The 16,123-nt window shown below is 35.0% G+C and overlaps 1 protein-coding gene across 3 annotated transcripts in view; it reads left to right on the top strand.

Annotated features, from left to right (window-relative positions):
• Positions 1-16,123, top strand: part of dock11 (dedicator of cytokinesis 11) — a 122,329-nt gene that overhangs the window by 32,568 nt on the left and 73,638 nt on the right. For all 3 annotated transcript variants that reach the window (XM_007255754.4, XM_007255753.4, XM_049482473.1), the window contains exons 13-20: positions 7,705-7,827; positions 8,335-8,417; positions 8,754-8,876; positions 9,426-9,502; positions 10,918-11,102; positions 11,330-11,395; positions 11,661-11,753; positions 15,458-15,581. In XM_007255754.4, coding sequence (XP_007255816.3) covers positions 7,705-7,827; positions 8,335-8,417; positions 8,754-8,876; positions 9,426-9,502; positions 10,918-11,102; positions 11,330-11,395; positions 11,661-11,753; positions 15,458-15,581 — 874 coding nt within the window. The remainder of the gene's footprint in view (positions 1-7,704; positions 7,828-8,334; positions 8,418-8,753; positions 8,877-9,425; positions 9,503-10,917; positions 11,103-11,329; positions 11,396-11,660; positions 11,754-15,457; positions 15,582-16,123) is intronic.

Raw genomic sequence — 16,123 nt, 5'->3', positions numbered from 1 at the left:
CCCCATTTAGTGTTGTTCCTGGCTTGCTAAGGTTTTACTGCTTGCATGATCACTGAAAACTGAGCTATTGGAAAAAATGGCCTTATTTTGATATGAACTGGACATGATCAGTCAGTGTGTGAGCTGTGAATTTTTTTTTTTTTGTTACACTATTACTTGTTTATACTCTGCAAAGGAGGATTGTGTTTATTCTTTAATTGTCAAACATATTTCCCCAATTTCAGTTTCAGTTCAAGGCAAGGGACCATGTGTTCAAGTGTATGAGCCTTACAGGTTAATCATTTATTTAAAAAGCATGCAGATAATCTTTTAGTTTGCATTTTTGGTGCTGTTAACTTTTTTCTTCATTCATATAATTCTGTTATTACACTCTCCCTGTATTTGTTTGTGTGTGATTGCGTGTTTGTGTGCAGTACGTAGTTCAAGGCTTTTAGGCTCTATTCTCTTAGGAGTACATACACTATCAAACATTAAGGCTTTTTAGGTTTACTTTGTCACACAAAATTACATAATATAGGAAGAAATCACACTTTATTATCAGTAAACAGCTGAAGAACGTAAACAATAGACCTTAAAAAGAGATACGCCAATGACTGTACAAGACTTTCTTAAACTAAATATTTCAAATAGTTAAATAAACTCTATAAACAGACCTAAAATACTCAAAATGAAAGTATTCAAAAAAAAGATCTCTCAAAAGCTTTATTGCACAAATCAGACACAAGTTTAATATCATTTTTCAATATTTTATTATTAAAAACGTTAGAGGCATTACAATATTTAAGTAGCGGTTTATCAATTTATCACATTTCCTTGGTTAACAGTGTGCATTAATATTATCCTTTAAGCTACAGTATTAATATTCTTAAACAGGGCTATACTTAATCATATTGTAAGAAACAACAGGAGGAGCTCAAGGAGTTCTGTTCTCATGTTTCTACAGGCAGGACAGCGTGAGACTGAGCTGTCGTTAATGTGCCTCTGTTGCGGGGCTGTTTTAGGCAGCGTTTTCTAGCGGTTAAAAAAATGTTAAAAACGCATACCGGTTCAAAATTCCCCTCCAGTATACCGTATGAACCGGTATACCATCCAGCACTACTGACCATCTACGGTGTTAATTAGTGCTTCTTTGGCCTTCTTCTCTGGCCTCTTAGTAACCTATTGATCATATGGAAAAGTTAAACGAGGATGGCATATCGTTGACCTGTTCCGTGTCATTTCCCTTCTGTGCCCGTGTTACTCTCTGTGTTTGTTTAGCTTTTCTCCTCTATGCCTGTGTCATTCCCCATGTTGTCCTGTGTGTTCCTCCTGTGTCTCCACCTTTAGTGTTTTCACCTGTGCTCATTTGTAGCTCTGCCCCCTCGTTATCTTTCCCCAGGTGTTCCTTGTTTACGTTCCTGCCTTGTGTGTGTATTTATAGTTCTGTGTGTCCTGTTTCCTTTGTTGGTTCTTGTCTGTGTTTATGTCAGTCAGGTAATGTGTTCCGTTAGTTTCTTCATTTTCTATGTACTCTGTGTTTCTTTGTTTGTTTATTTTTTTCTTTGTTTGTTTATTTTTGTATACTTAATAAAATTACTTGCATTTACGTCCGCACTCCGCATCCTGTCCTTACTACAGCCTGACAGAGGCATTGCGATTACGGCACACATGAATACCACATGATGACTTTGTGGTGCAAAACTCTAATTTTAATTTTAACGTACAGTTTTCGCAAGAATAATTTATATTTGTGAAAGCTTCATTTGACAACAAACTTTGCTCCAGGTGCTTTGGTTGTTGCTGTTTTCACCCAATTTGGTTGTTGGTTGTTATTTAGTTATTTATTTATTTTTACATGTACAAAAATTTGTGCATAATTGAATGCCAGGAAGGATACATCAGTTGCGTTCTCGAAATCACTCTGCATTTCCTTGTTGTATTTGAGGGGTTCTTTAATTTAGAACAGCAACTCGGCTGTGGTATAGGCTTTGGGACACTTACACTATGTAGACCAAGGCTCTTAGGCTCCAATCCACAGCTAGTGTCCATCACAGGTTGGTGGTTTCCTGCTCAAACACACCTCTTACTATAACCAGGTATCTGTAACTGATTAGTTGAACCAGGTGTGTTTGGTTAAGGAAATCAACAAACTGTTCTGAAAACTGGCTCTCCAGGATATAGACCAGTGTTTCTCAATCCTGGTCCTGGAATTAACCTGCTCAGCATATTTACTCCAGTGAAGGGTGACTATATTACCAGAACTCAGAAGCACAGATAGACCAGACATGTAAAGCCAAGTGAGGCTTCAGGTCATCTGAGGCCAGGTCAGAAGCAGCCTGAACAATTATAGGCTTTATTTAACAGGGTCATTACTGAATAGTATGTAGTAAGTGGTGCCCTGACAGACTTCTGCTTTCACTGCCAAGCTCAGGACTCTCACTTATTCTCACAAATTGTACAATATCTGTTGTATAATACATTGTGTATTAATAGATATAAAAATAGCTATACAATGATAAATATTTGCTCAATAGGCCCGCTTTGCTGAAAATGTTCAGTATGGCAGAAACTGCACAGGCACACTCTGGTCATAATTTGCTTATGAATTATAACTTGCTCCTCACTTACGCACTCAAGCTGACAGAGTACAGAGTAGCTAAAGCAGACAGCTAATTATTTACAAATAATATCAGATCTTTTAGCATAACTAAGTTAATCACCAAGATAATGAGCAAAATGACATCTGGAACCAGCTACACTTAGGGTCTGGTTCTTGTTTACAGGACACGGGTTTCTAAAACTGAGTTTAGATGTTTAAAAGACAAAGAGGACAAAAACAAGCTGTCAGATTTCCATACATTACTTTTCTATATATTTATTCATTTTAATTGTATATGTATTCATTTTAATAGTGTTGCATTTTATTTAATATTTAATTTATATTATCTAACAAAAAAATCAGTTTGAACAAGAAAATACCTGTACAGGAATATTAGTATCAGATCAATTACTTCTCTGAAATCATAAATAGCAGTAAAAACATGTTAGCGCACCAGAAAGCATAGAGTCGAACGTTTTACACGTTGAAATATTTTACTGCGTTCATACAACACCTTTCCTTTGGTTGAAAAGGTTTATTTGTCACATACATAGTAACTGTACAAGTAGCAGTGAAATGATTTTATAACTGCTCACATGAAACAAGATGTTATGTAAAGATAGGACCTAGAAAATAAAAAGAAAATACATCAAATAACATGAAATAGGAGATGTATATGAGCCATTCCACCAAATGGGTGCCATTTGCTTGTTGTAACTCCTCCAAATTAAACTTTTTTTTTTTTTTTAATCTTTTTTCAACTCTGAATCTAATATGTATTTAACTATTTAAAACATGTACTGGTCAATCTCAGGCAACTTTACTTAATAGGTTTCTAATCCATAGATGGTTACATAACTTGTGACATTTAAAAAGCATGTTTAAAAGCAAGTCCACTAATTCCTTTGATTTTCTCTCAAGAAAGTCTTTATTTTAAAGAAATTGTTCACTGCATGTTCAATTAATTAATATTTTTGACAAAAAAAATCACTTCTGTTACTGGAACTCACTCCTGTGACTGGCACTCATCCCTGTTACGTTTAAAGTTTTAAGTAACAGGAATTAAAGTAACATGAATGTTTTTAGCATAGAATTAACAAAAACATGAAAAATAGCTAAATGGCGGCTATGCTAATAGCCTGAGGACACTGAGCACATTCTAGTGATTTATCCAACATTTGTATTTTAAAGATAAAAAAATAAGATCTAAGAATTAATTTAACAGGAATGAGTGTTTGACCTCCTCAGTCATAGTTACAAAATATCAGAAAAATATAAAGAAAAACAAATGAGTGAACCTAACTTTGGTCTTTCCATGATCTTCAAAAGAACCAACTGATGTAACTTCCTGTTGTAGATGTGACTTGTAGGATGTTCCAGATGTTTAGAGATGGGGTAATGTTTTACAGGAACAGAAATAAGTGAAACTCAGGGACACAAAAAAGTGTGTTTTTATTATGAACAAAATAACAACATAAACAAAGGATAATTTTATTAAATAAATTTGAAAATATAAATGAATTCAAAATGTCTAGGGTATGTATGCAATGTTAGTCGTGAGTGAGTGGATGTATGTTGCATCAGTAAGTGATAAATGTAGAGGCAAAGGAAAGGAGGAGAGTGGAGAGGGAGAAAGAAAAATAAACTTGTCAACACAAAGAAGGTGCCTCCTGGGGAGAGACAAACCCCCAGCATATATGCCGTTTACCTGCACAGGTGAACTCACGTAGTAATTAACCAATCAGGCCTAGCCCTGCCCGTGCACTGGCAGAGTAGTACCTGAAGGGGGCCCATGGGGTCTTCACAGTATATAGGGAGATGATATTATAACTAATAATATGTTGGAATGAAACAACATTATGGACACTGAATTTACGTAATATAGCAATATATACTCTGAAATGTAATAATGTAGAAATAAGGTGGTCTACAATATAGAGTAGTGTAAAATGCACAAAATGTGCAAAAGTATTCAACTGAGCAGGAAGTAATATAATAGTCACACGTGATGAGTTATTCCAAGTTGTGGTCCTGTTTAAGAGCCTGAATGACCTGGGGGAAGAAGCTTCCTCATCCTTTCTGTGCTCGCCTTCAGGGGCGAAAATGATTCCCTGACCACAAAAAAGAGAGTTCTTTTTTGGGATGACTGAGGTCCTTTACAATCTTTCTCAGCTTGGTTCAGCATCGTGAGTGTGCAGAAACACCCATTCTAGGTCTGATGATGTGGTTAAAAGAAATATTAGCTGCCAAACTAACTGTCTGAAGAAAGTCTGACTGAGGAAGGATAATTATCTGTGGCTACACTTATAGTTTACGCTTCTTAGTTCCAGTAAAGATCAATTTTAAAGTTGCATCACTCATTTTACCACATTGGGCTGAATTGTAATGCCTACAATGAGCACATAGCATGCAGTCTGTTAAATTAAATTAAATTATTTAAAAATTAAATAATTGATTACTTTTTTAAATCATTACTGTCACTTTAATCTTAAAGCTTTATCAGCTACTGAAGATCTTAATCGGTGAAACAAGCATAACTCATTTGGAATATAAGTAGATTTATTTTGACATAGACATAGAAGCTATCAGATTAAAATATAGGATCATATTTTGGATGATGATTTGACTCTGTAGTTTATTTAGTTTGAGGTCTGGCAAGTTTATCATCTTTAGCGAAGTTCCTCTTTATATTCCTGACAAATGATGCTATATAATTAAAAGGTTTCATTTTAAAATTTTAAGCTTTCAGAAACAATAGCCAGTATTTTGTAATTTTCAGAATAGAACAGAACTAAATTTTGTATCACATGCTTTTAAGTTTTAAGTGATTTTCTTTGTAATGATTAAAATTATAATAATTATTAAAGTAATTAAAAAGACCTTCTTAGGGCCAAGTTTCCCCAGGAACATATACCAATAAACATAAACTGTTTTTTTTTTTTGTAATAAATCCCCTAAACTCCATGTAAAGTGCTACCAAACAAAATGAGTATTTTTATGATACAGAATTATGAATCTAACCTGTGCTGGTGTTTTTAGTGACCTGCAGTGAACTGTACTCAGTTGGGGGAGGGGAGAGCTGCATGTCATTTGCTCACCTATTTTGTGGGAAACATGAAGCTGGAAGATGGTGGATCTCCTGAGGCATTGTAAAGACCCCATGGTGGGAGTGGAATGTAGCCTAGCTGTTGAGATCCAAGAATGCAACACATAACTAAAGCACTGCGTAATTATTAATTATTCCTTGCATATTAATATTTATATTGAATATGCTGGTCATTTTAAAAGAAATCTATCTTTATTTATAATATTTCTATTTTTCTAAGTTTTTGGATGTGCCAATTTTGTGAAATAAATGTCACTGCTGCCATTGGCTGTCTTAGTAGGGGGGTGGGATAAAGATGTGCTTTTTCCACAAGAGAAAAATTTAACAATGCTGTGTAGAAAGATATATGTTCAAAAAATGCTAAGCTTGTAAGCACTAAAAGGCCAAGTACAGTCAATAAATCATGATTTTTTTTCTACCATTTGTCATCATTTGTCATCGCACAGTGATGCCTGATTCAGAAACCTTGTACCTCTCTTTAACAAAACTAACATTTATTACCTTGTAATACCTGCTAGGATATATCCAGATATATACACTACCGGTCACAAGTTTTAGAACGCCCCTATTTTTTGGTTGTCCAGTAGCAGTGCTGTATGACCCAGACAAACTGCTTTTTTATTTTCTAATCTAAATGTCTTTGTTTCTGCACCTCTAATTCTTCTGTTGAAACTATACCAGCTTACTCCAGTTTTTAAGAGTCTTTTGAAGGTGTAGAAACTATCAATGTCCGCTGCCTGGCTTCACCTGTAATTTCTTTAAAGTAAATCTTTCAAATTTTAATAGTTTGAAGTTATCCCTGTTTTTTTCTAGTTATTATGATGAAAGTGTGAATGTGCTGTGTGTAAGTGTGTAAATGCTACAGTAGAGATTGCAGTAACACAACCTGTTCCACAAAGACTTTGTAAATAATTTTTTTTTAAATCCATTTACAAAGCTCAGTTGATTTCCATTGCTCCTTAACAGCTATAAGCCTGTGAATTGTTTGCCAAAAATCACCCCCTTATTTTTAAAATAATATATATATATATTTTTTTTCAATATACTTTTACAATACACTAATATTGATATATTTTTTAAGTTGTTGTAGGGAACAAATGGGGGTGTTCTAAAATGTTAGACCAGTCGTTTGTATTTGTAAACTGTATTTTTTTGTTTGTTTTATGATATTTAATGCTTTTTGTAAACAACATGGAAATAGTTTACCATCTAGATTGACGAGGTGTCCGTCTGAAGCGTCCAAGCCATTGTCAGGTGTGATCTGCTCTATGAGGATGCCTAGAATATCTGGAAATATTTTCATGATGATTTGTTAAAGAAATTGCTTTCTTATAACTGTTATTGCCTGGTATATCTGGAGTACCCAGGCAGTGGATGAAATATGTCTGTAATTTGGTAGTATTGGCTGTATCCTCACCTATCCTGATCTAAAAGTAAAAGAAATGTTTTTTAAACAATACAGAATTTTAAATCGTATTATAATAATGACTTTATTTCCTGATGTTATAATTTGATTTTGGACTTACCTGCGATGTGGTGTGTAGTGAATTGCTCCCCAGTTGGTGGAGGAATGTTCTGTGTCTCATGTTCCCACCTACCACGATTACCAACGCTGATGGCATTCGGGTGAACTATTGTTGTGGGAAACATGAAGCTGGAAGGTGGTGTACCTCCTGATGCGTTGTAAAGACCACATGATGGGAGTGGAATGTTGTTGGGGTTCACATAAGGCCCGTTTTGATAGTGAATATTCTGTGACTGTGTGTGAAACAGAGTACAGTATAATAAGTATTGAGGAACCCTGCTTCTTTTACTGTAAGAATTCATTATCATTGTTTAATATTTTACTGTATGAATTGATCCATTTAATAGAAAGCATATATATATATATATATATATATATATATATATATATATATATATATATACGTGTATATATATATATATATACTTTCTATATATATATATATACTTTCTATATATAAATAATAATAAGTATACCTCTGTCATATCTCTTTAGGGTGTGTTCTCTGTGACCAACCCCCACACAGACATATTCCTGGTGGCCCGAGTGGAGAAGGTTCTGCAGAATGGCATCACTCACTGCGCTGAGCCCTACGTTAAAACATCAGACATGAGTAAGGTGTGTATGGTTCACTATAAATAAATAATAACCATTTCCAAGACCACATACATACACACACACACACACACAAAGTGTATATACAGTTAAAGTGGTGGGCTAATGGAGGAACTGAAAGGGGTATAATAATGCTGGAATACGATAATGCTGAGACATAAAAGAGAGCAATTTGACAGTGGAAAGAGAGTGGAACTTGTGTTTTTCCATCCATAAATATTCTGAAGTCTTGTGAAAGTCCATTGATATCTTGTATTGGAATATTAGTCTATATTAGCTATGGTAAATTATTTAAAGTAAATATTTATCATATTTTACCAGTTGTTGTTTTGTTTTTAACGGAATTAACTCAGATGTAAGAGATGCTAACTTTCCTGCTGTTTCTGAAAGTATTTAGTATTTTTATAATTTGTGTATGTGAGCATCACCTAAAGACAGTACCAACTATCCTGTTTTTGTGTAAATGTTGCTGTAGTTTTATTTTATGTATTTTATGTGTGTCACCAACAGACAGTCCAGAAGGTACTGAAGACAGCCAAGCAGACATGTCAGAGACTTGGCCAATACAGGATGCCCTTTGCTTGGGCTGCAAAGTAAGCATGTGCTTTTTTATAGGAATATATTGAGTGTATATATTGTCTTTAAATTCATAATAAATACATTGACATGCCAGATGTCATGGCACATGGGTCATGTATTTTTTCCCATGATTTTCTAAAGAACTATACACTAACCTGTAGAATATGCATATGAGGTCTCTTCATTGAATATGGATGTGATTTCAGTTCTAGCTAGATGTTGTTTATATATATATATATATATATATATATATATATATATATATATATATATATATATATATATATATATATATATAAGGTTTATATGTTTAATGTTTATATTTACACCATACATTTTTATTTTTCTAGGCAGGTGTTTAAAGATGCTCAAGGAAGCTTGGACATGGATGGAAAATTTTCCCCACTGTATCGACAGGACAGCAATAAAATCTCTACAGAAGACCTCATCAAATTTCTGCTCGATATCAGGAAGTAAGTGTGTGTGTGTGTGCTGTTTTAGTCAATCACTGTAACACTGTGTTCTTTGTGATTTTTTAAATTAAGTTTTGTTGTGAATTGCAAGCAATTTGAGGGACACCTGGTCACTTCTCGTGACTAGTGGATTCAGATAAGATTTAAACCCCATGCATTTACACTTGGTAGTCAAATTCTTCTCCATCTAGACTGAAATCAGATGGCTTGTTTTGACGGTTTCACAGCAATTGTTATTGTTGAGTTTTGTTTGTCCAATGCATCTTGGAGAGGTGCGTTTACACTGCTATTACATGTGGCTCAAAAAGGGCTCAAACCAGTGATAGGATTTGCATCAGTTTTAAACATGTCTTGGTTGTGTTCACACTTTTATGTGGTTTGATCTTATTCAAATGTAATCCTGATACTGAAGATGGATTAAATGACCAGTCGTAATTGAGCTCCCATTTTCTGGCATACCTCTATTGGTCTAAGTAACGAGCACAAGCTGTTTCTTTAAAGTGGTTTTCAAATCTAGAACTTTGTTTGCCCTTGTTTTTCTGTTAACAGACCAGAAAAAAGCAAGATGCAGATAATTCCAGGGCAACTGAATGTCAGCGTTGAATGTGTGCCTCCAGACTTGTCAAGTAAGTCTTCTTGATCCAGCGCTGTAGTTTTCTTTTCAGCTAAATTTTATTTAACTCTGAAAATATCAAATATAAAATTGTGTAATTTAATCTGTTTAGTAATATTAAAATCATATAATTTGTTTATGTATATAAACATAACTATATATTTTTTATTAAGATCAGAAGTTGGAATTACAGCTTAGATCATGTCAAGTAATCTGTTATAGCCAAACACTTGTCAGTAAAAGGTCAATGCTTGAAGTCTAAATTACATTCTGTTCTTGATAATGAATATCTATATGTTCTTTAATGTAAAGAGTCACAGAGTGGTTAGAACTGCAGGCATCTGAATGGTATAGCAGCATGTGCTTCTTTAGAAAGTACAGCTGCATTTCTGTGTGCTGCTTTTTGTAATGTAAATGAGAATTTGTACTCCCAATGTCCCTACTGAAATGTCTCATATTTCCTTTCATATTCCATACTGTAGCATATTATATTTCCTTTAAACTAATATATTTAGTTCATAATATTTCACTTTTTGAATTTGGCAGTTCTGACATGAAGAAAAGTCATGATGATGAAATGCTGGATCAACAGAAATGCTGCAAATGATCTGGAAATAATTTTTCACCCCAAATCACTGTCCAGACCTAAGGACAAAATTTGTTCCAACCAAAAGAGCTGGTCTTGGAATAAATTCACTGAGCCATGTTTTAGTTTGTTTGCGGTATGAAAGCGCTTGACACGCGTCTTTCTATGGATCAAACAATATCAAGTATGAAGTATAACTGAGTGGTCCAGCAGGCTAAGCACTGCCACTATGATCAGGAGATCACCGGTTCGAATCCAGTTCATGTAGCTTGCCATCAGCTACCGGAGCCCTGAGAGAGAGCACAATTAGCCTTGCTCTCTCTGGGTGGGTAGATGGTGCTCTCTCCCCACATCACTCCAAAGGGTGACGTCGCTCTAAACAAGGCGTCTGTGAGCTGATGTGTCAGAACCGAGTGATGCTACTCGACAATGATGCATCAGCAGCAGTTCAAAAAGAGGCGCTGTCTGACTTCACATGTATCGGAGGAGGCATCTGCTAGTCTTCATGTGCTAGTGTTGGGGCATCACTAGTGATAGGGGGATTCCTAATGAGTGGGTTGAGTAATTGGCTGTATAAATTAGAAAAAAATTAGAAATACAATTATATATATAAAAAAAAAATATATATATAGTAAGATGCAGCCCACCTAGGTGATGATGACCAGATGTTGCTTATTGTGCTCACTAATCTGTGGTGTGTACCCAAAACTAACTGGGCTAAATTTATACAATGTAACATAAACATTGCAAACATTGGTTTGAACCATGGTCTGCACTCTTAAGAAAAAAACACCTTTAATCTCTTTAAAGTATATATTTGAGTAATGCTATTTCTTTTACAGATTCAGTCAACTCTTCTTACATCCCAGTGAAGCCATTTGATGAGCAGTGTGAGAAAGTCTCTGTGGAGGTGGAGGAGTTTGTCCCAGAAGAAGCCAAGTACAATCACCCTTTCACCATCTATAAGAACCACCTCTACATCTACCCCCTGCAGCTCAAATATGAGAACCAGAAGACATTTGCTAAGGTAATGTGCAAAGTGCTACAGACATAATGTGTGGAATTTGCTGACTAAATTAAATTAAGTCCAGAATTTAGTCCAGGAGTCTATCTACACTGCAATGAGACTTAGTGTTTCTTTTTCATAATCAGTGGAAATGTGAACATAAAAGAATGTGATAAATATACAGTAATGTATATTAAACTAAAGAGTACACTTGTGTCAGTTGTACTGTCTGCCTATCTGTTTTGTAGGCAAGGAACATTGCTGTTTGTGTGCAGTTTAAAGATTCAGATGATGAGGGAGCTGGCCCAGTGAAGGTAAACATAAATGGCTTGTACTGCATGTGGTTTTCCAGTTTATTTAAATTACACGTGATAATCACTAGAGCTGAATTTAGCCTACATTCGTGAATTAAACTCAGTAATATTACATTAAATCCTATAATGCTGGATTAACTGGATGTATATGTATAGCGAAAGACATCCTTCAGCACTGCGGATTTTAGTGTGTAGAATCTGAATTAGTTTGCTCGACCCACATTAGTTCTAAAGCTGTGTATTTGCTCCTCTTATCTTTTTTTAGTGTATATTTGGCAAGCCTGGAGGACCACTTTTCACCACTAGTGCTTTTGCTGCTGTGTTGCATCATAACCAAAGCCCTGAATTTTATGATGAGGTAAGGTTTCTTATTTTGTGATATCCTATTTTGTGATCCTCATATTAACATTACAGTGCACCTCAAAATAATATAGAGATTGGTCAGTGTGGTTTTGGGTTGCCACCCAACCCATATTTGGCAGTTAATTTTTACACCCCTTATTGAGTCAAAAACACATCTCTATTACACACACATCATTTGAATTTAACAGTAATGATCATTAATCAGTAATAATGTTAAAGTCAAATGAATGTCCTATGCAGCAGACAAATACAGCAGATTTAAGTAAAAATGTCCCCAGGTTTCAAACAGAATTACTGTATTTTTCACACTATAAGGGACACTTAAATTCCTTTAATTTTTCCAAAAATCGTTAGTGCGCCTAATAATCTGGTGTACCTTTACGTATGAATTGAACCCGTCAGGTTGAAAGGAGCCGTAAAGCCACTCTGCTGAAGTGCAGCCTTATAATGCGTTTTAGGAAAGTTTCTCCAGCACCAAGACTGGAGCATTATTAGCATTAGCCGCTAACTGCAGCGCAAGCTCTTTCACTGTTTAGAGGTGAGTATAACGGACTGTGAGTGTTCCTGACTTGCTGGAACACTCAGGATTCCTCAGTGTAGCGCTGTTGGGCGGCATTTACTAGCGCTAAGAGCTGCTAACAACACTAAAATATTGAAAATGTAAGCTTACTGTAAATAAACAGAAGTGCTTTACTCACACAAATAAACAGTTTTCAGGAGAGACATCTGTGTAGATTAACATCCAGCGCTCGTTTGACTTTGAAAGAAAATGTTTTATTGTTGCTTAAAATGAGCCTTATATTCCGGTGCGCCTTATGTATGAAAATAGGCCAGAAAAAAAACAGATTGTTTATTGATAGTGCGCCTAATAATCTGTAAAATATGGTTAAAATATCAAGTTCTCAATTTATTTAGCTTATATTTTAAAAGTTTATTGTTGCACACTTCACACAAACAGATTTAATTTAAGATTGAAATAACCATACTTTGTAAGAGAATGTGTTCATTGTTAATAAAGTATTTCAAGCTTTAAGTACAACAAACTGCTTTTTTGATCACCCCTTTAATAAAAAACATCAGCACAAAATAAAACAAACCCTTGCTGCATCATGGCCCTACAGCACCGTGGTGAGCGTCCCTTATATTTATTTCTGAAAGTTGGCAACCCTACTATGGTTGATAAGTCAAATTTAATAAGTCAAACCAGTTTATTACTTATTTTTTCCTTCCTGTTTCATTAAAATGAGATTTTACCAGTGAGTTCCTCCTGATATTGCAAAACACTGGATAAGACTGAACTATGAACAGAAACTGATTCTGAGAAAATAGAGAAGTATTGAGTCATTTTATATCCAAATTTTATTAACGAATAAACACAAACAGAGGTCATTTTTGTTCAATCTGGTTACATGACTAGTCACAAGACCTCCCCACTAAAAATCCCTTGAGCTGTAAACACTCTCATGTTCTTTTTTTCCTTCACTGAGGGCTTGAGATTGAATTTCATTTCATAATTCACACAGACACAGTAGCAGGCTGGACTATGCCTCATGATGTCAGGAAGTGGAAACGTCATCCCCATGCAACAATATTTTTGGGTTGGACGGTCTATCTGTGCCATCTTGTGGTGGGAGGGAGAATTACGCTTCATTGCGTTAATAGGGTTCCCACAGAATAAGATAAAAATTGGTTAATAATCTTCATAATTCTACTTAGTGTGGATTAAAGCAGTTGTAATGTTTAATTAAACAAGAAGGGACTATTTTATTGCATTACATTACATTGTATTTAGTGGGTGCTTTAATGCAAAGCAGTAAAGCAGTAAATTACTGCTACAGTAAAGTTGCACTCTGGACTTCATGTTGCTGCTACCTGCCTACTCCCCCTATTTTTGTGGATTTATATTGATATCTATTTTATTCTATTCTATTTTATTCTGTTCTTTTTTACTTTATTTTATTTTTACTATATTTATCTATTTTAACCTTTGCTCTTGGGTGTAAACTGGACCGTGGGATCACAATTTCGTTTCACCTCATGTACCACATGTTATGTGAATGACAATAAAGTCTCCTTGAATCCTTGAAAATAATGAGGTACATAAGCAATAGAGGACATGACAATCCAAGGCAAAAAATAAACATTTAGCAGAGTCTCAAAGAAGCCAAAAGTTAATATTGGGAATACGGTTGAAAGTAGTTAGTTTGCTAGAGATGTTAGGAGAGTAAATTATCTTTGTCTTTAGGACACTCTTAGGGTTTAATAATGTCAAAAACTAATGTTCTAAACCCAATTCAGATTTTCTTAGTGTTTCGTATATATCAAGAGAATTAAAATATTACAGGAAATAACAGTAGTTATCTTTCATCTTAATTTATCATCATTTGTTTATTGTTCTAAAACCAGATTATCTAGATTTTTGCCAGGTAAGAACAAGCTGGCCAAACCCAGCCTACTGGCAGCATATCTCAAGCTCACCATTCACTGCAAAAAAAACTTGTCTTTAAAAACAATCTTCACAATCATTACATAACTAAACACGCAGAACAGCATGCTTGGTACGAGGAAAAGAAGAGACTGATAGTTCAGCCTTACTGAGATCTGTCCTTAAAGCAGAATTTCTACTGAGTGAACAGATAAAGTGATCCACCAGGTTGAGGCAAGCTGTGTGGTGAGCAGGGAAGCCAATTACTGACGAACAGTTCCTATAAAGGCTGCATGCTTCATACTCCTAACTGCGTTTACTGTGGCAGAGCGAATAAGCGTGTTAAACAATGACCTTTGTAATCAGCTGTGCATCAGTGAGCAAGGAGTCAGCGGCAGTTTACCGGCAGCATAAGTGTATGAGAGTACAGACGAGAAAGATAATGCTCAACTCTGTACACTGTATTTGTCAGAGGAACTGTTCAGTCTGTGGAAAGAATTCTAGTAAGGATGTATTGCAGGATCAGTGTGATGATTTCATACAGATACGTGCTTCTAAAAATATACAGGTCTTATCTGAACAACTTGGACAGATTGGTGAGCCTGAGAACCGAAGCTAGATGTTACATCTCTTTACTAGATACTGGGCCTATGGGTGCCATCTTGTGGCAGAAGGCAGTAATGAGTTCAATTGAGTTTAAATGATAAGTGAACAGGTGAATAATCACTAAAAGTGATACATATTATGTACATATGCACCAAATATTCTATCAAAAGGTTATAAATAAAAGACCAAATAATTTATATTACACAATTACTAATTATTTTGAAGCCATATTGTGCTATAGTATTTTTACTAGTCAAAATAATTGCAATATCTACTTATTGTACATTTGATGGGGACATGACTTCTAAAGCTGTTGCTGACCCTGATATTGCCCATTTAATGTTATAGAGCTAGTTTTTTTACAATTCCAAAATATTCTCATTATGGTTCTTTAAAAAGCAAGACAAAACTACATTTAGTCTATTTATGCATTGGTAAAAAAAAACATTCAATTAAATTAAATTCAATTTAATTTATATAGTGCTTTTTACAACAAATGTCACAAAGCAGCTTTACAGGGAAACATGTTCAGCCCATCCACAAATGTTTGACAAAAATCGTGTTTAGTTTCGGGTTTTAGTCCATTGTTTAGTAATTTTACACCTTTTATTATTATGATGCTATGATGTGATTAATCCCTATTGATTTCCTTTTTTCTTTGTCTGCAGATTAAGATCGAGTTGCCAGTCCATGTTCATGAGAAGCACCACATTCTTTTCACCTTCTTTCACATCAGCTGTGAGCTCAGCAACAAAGCCAGCTCCAAAAAGAGAGAGGGAGTAGAGACCTTGGGTAAGAGAGTACTTGAATAAATGTCCATTAGGGCTTTATTAATATAATGCTTGTTACTCATAATGTACAATATACACTTCACACAATATGGTATTTTTAACAGAGTGTTTTAATTGTTGTTTAAAAGTAACACATTTAGCTTTGAGGACAGATCTGCACAATCTTGGTATTTTATCAGTGTCTTAAATGAGGTAGAATTACCTTGAATAATAGTGCTGGCCGGTATACTGGTTCATTTGGCACCATGTGGAGAACTTAAACCAGTATGTGTTTCTTTAATACCGCCATACCGCTAAAGGCCGCTGCAGAGCGCCGTGCTAAACAGAACTGACAAAGAAGAGAGTGAAACACTGATTTAGCTCTATCCTGCAGAGAAATAAGAACACCTCCTGCGGCCTACAGCTCTACAGCTTTAAATCTATTTAAATATATATTACTGTAGCTTGAAGGATGATTTGAATATATTTGTTAACTGAAGAAAGTAGGGAATTGTAGCTGATCTAAATACTGTAATGGCTTTAATGGGTTTGAGAAATATCTCT

This window comes from Astyanax mexicanus, chromosome 8, assembly GCF_023375975.1.
Source record: "Astyanax mexicanus isolate ESR-SI-001 chromosome 8, AstMex3_surface, whole genome shotgun sequence".
In the NCBI taxonomy this organism is placed as follows: Eukaryota; Metazoa; Chordata; class Actinopteri; order Characiformes; family Acestrorhamphidae; genus Astyanax; species Astyanax mexicanus.
The sequence above is the reverse complement of the archived record's forward strand: the minus strand, read 5'-3'. Positions and strand labels throughout refer to the sequence as shown.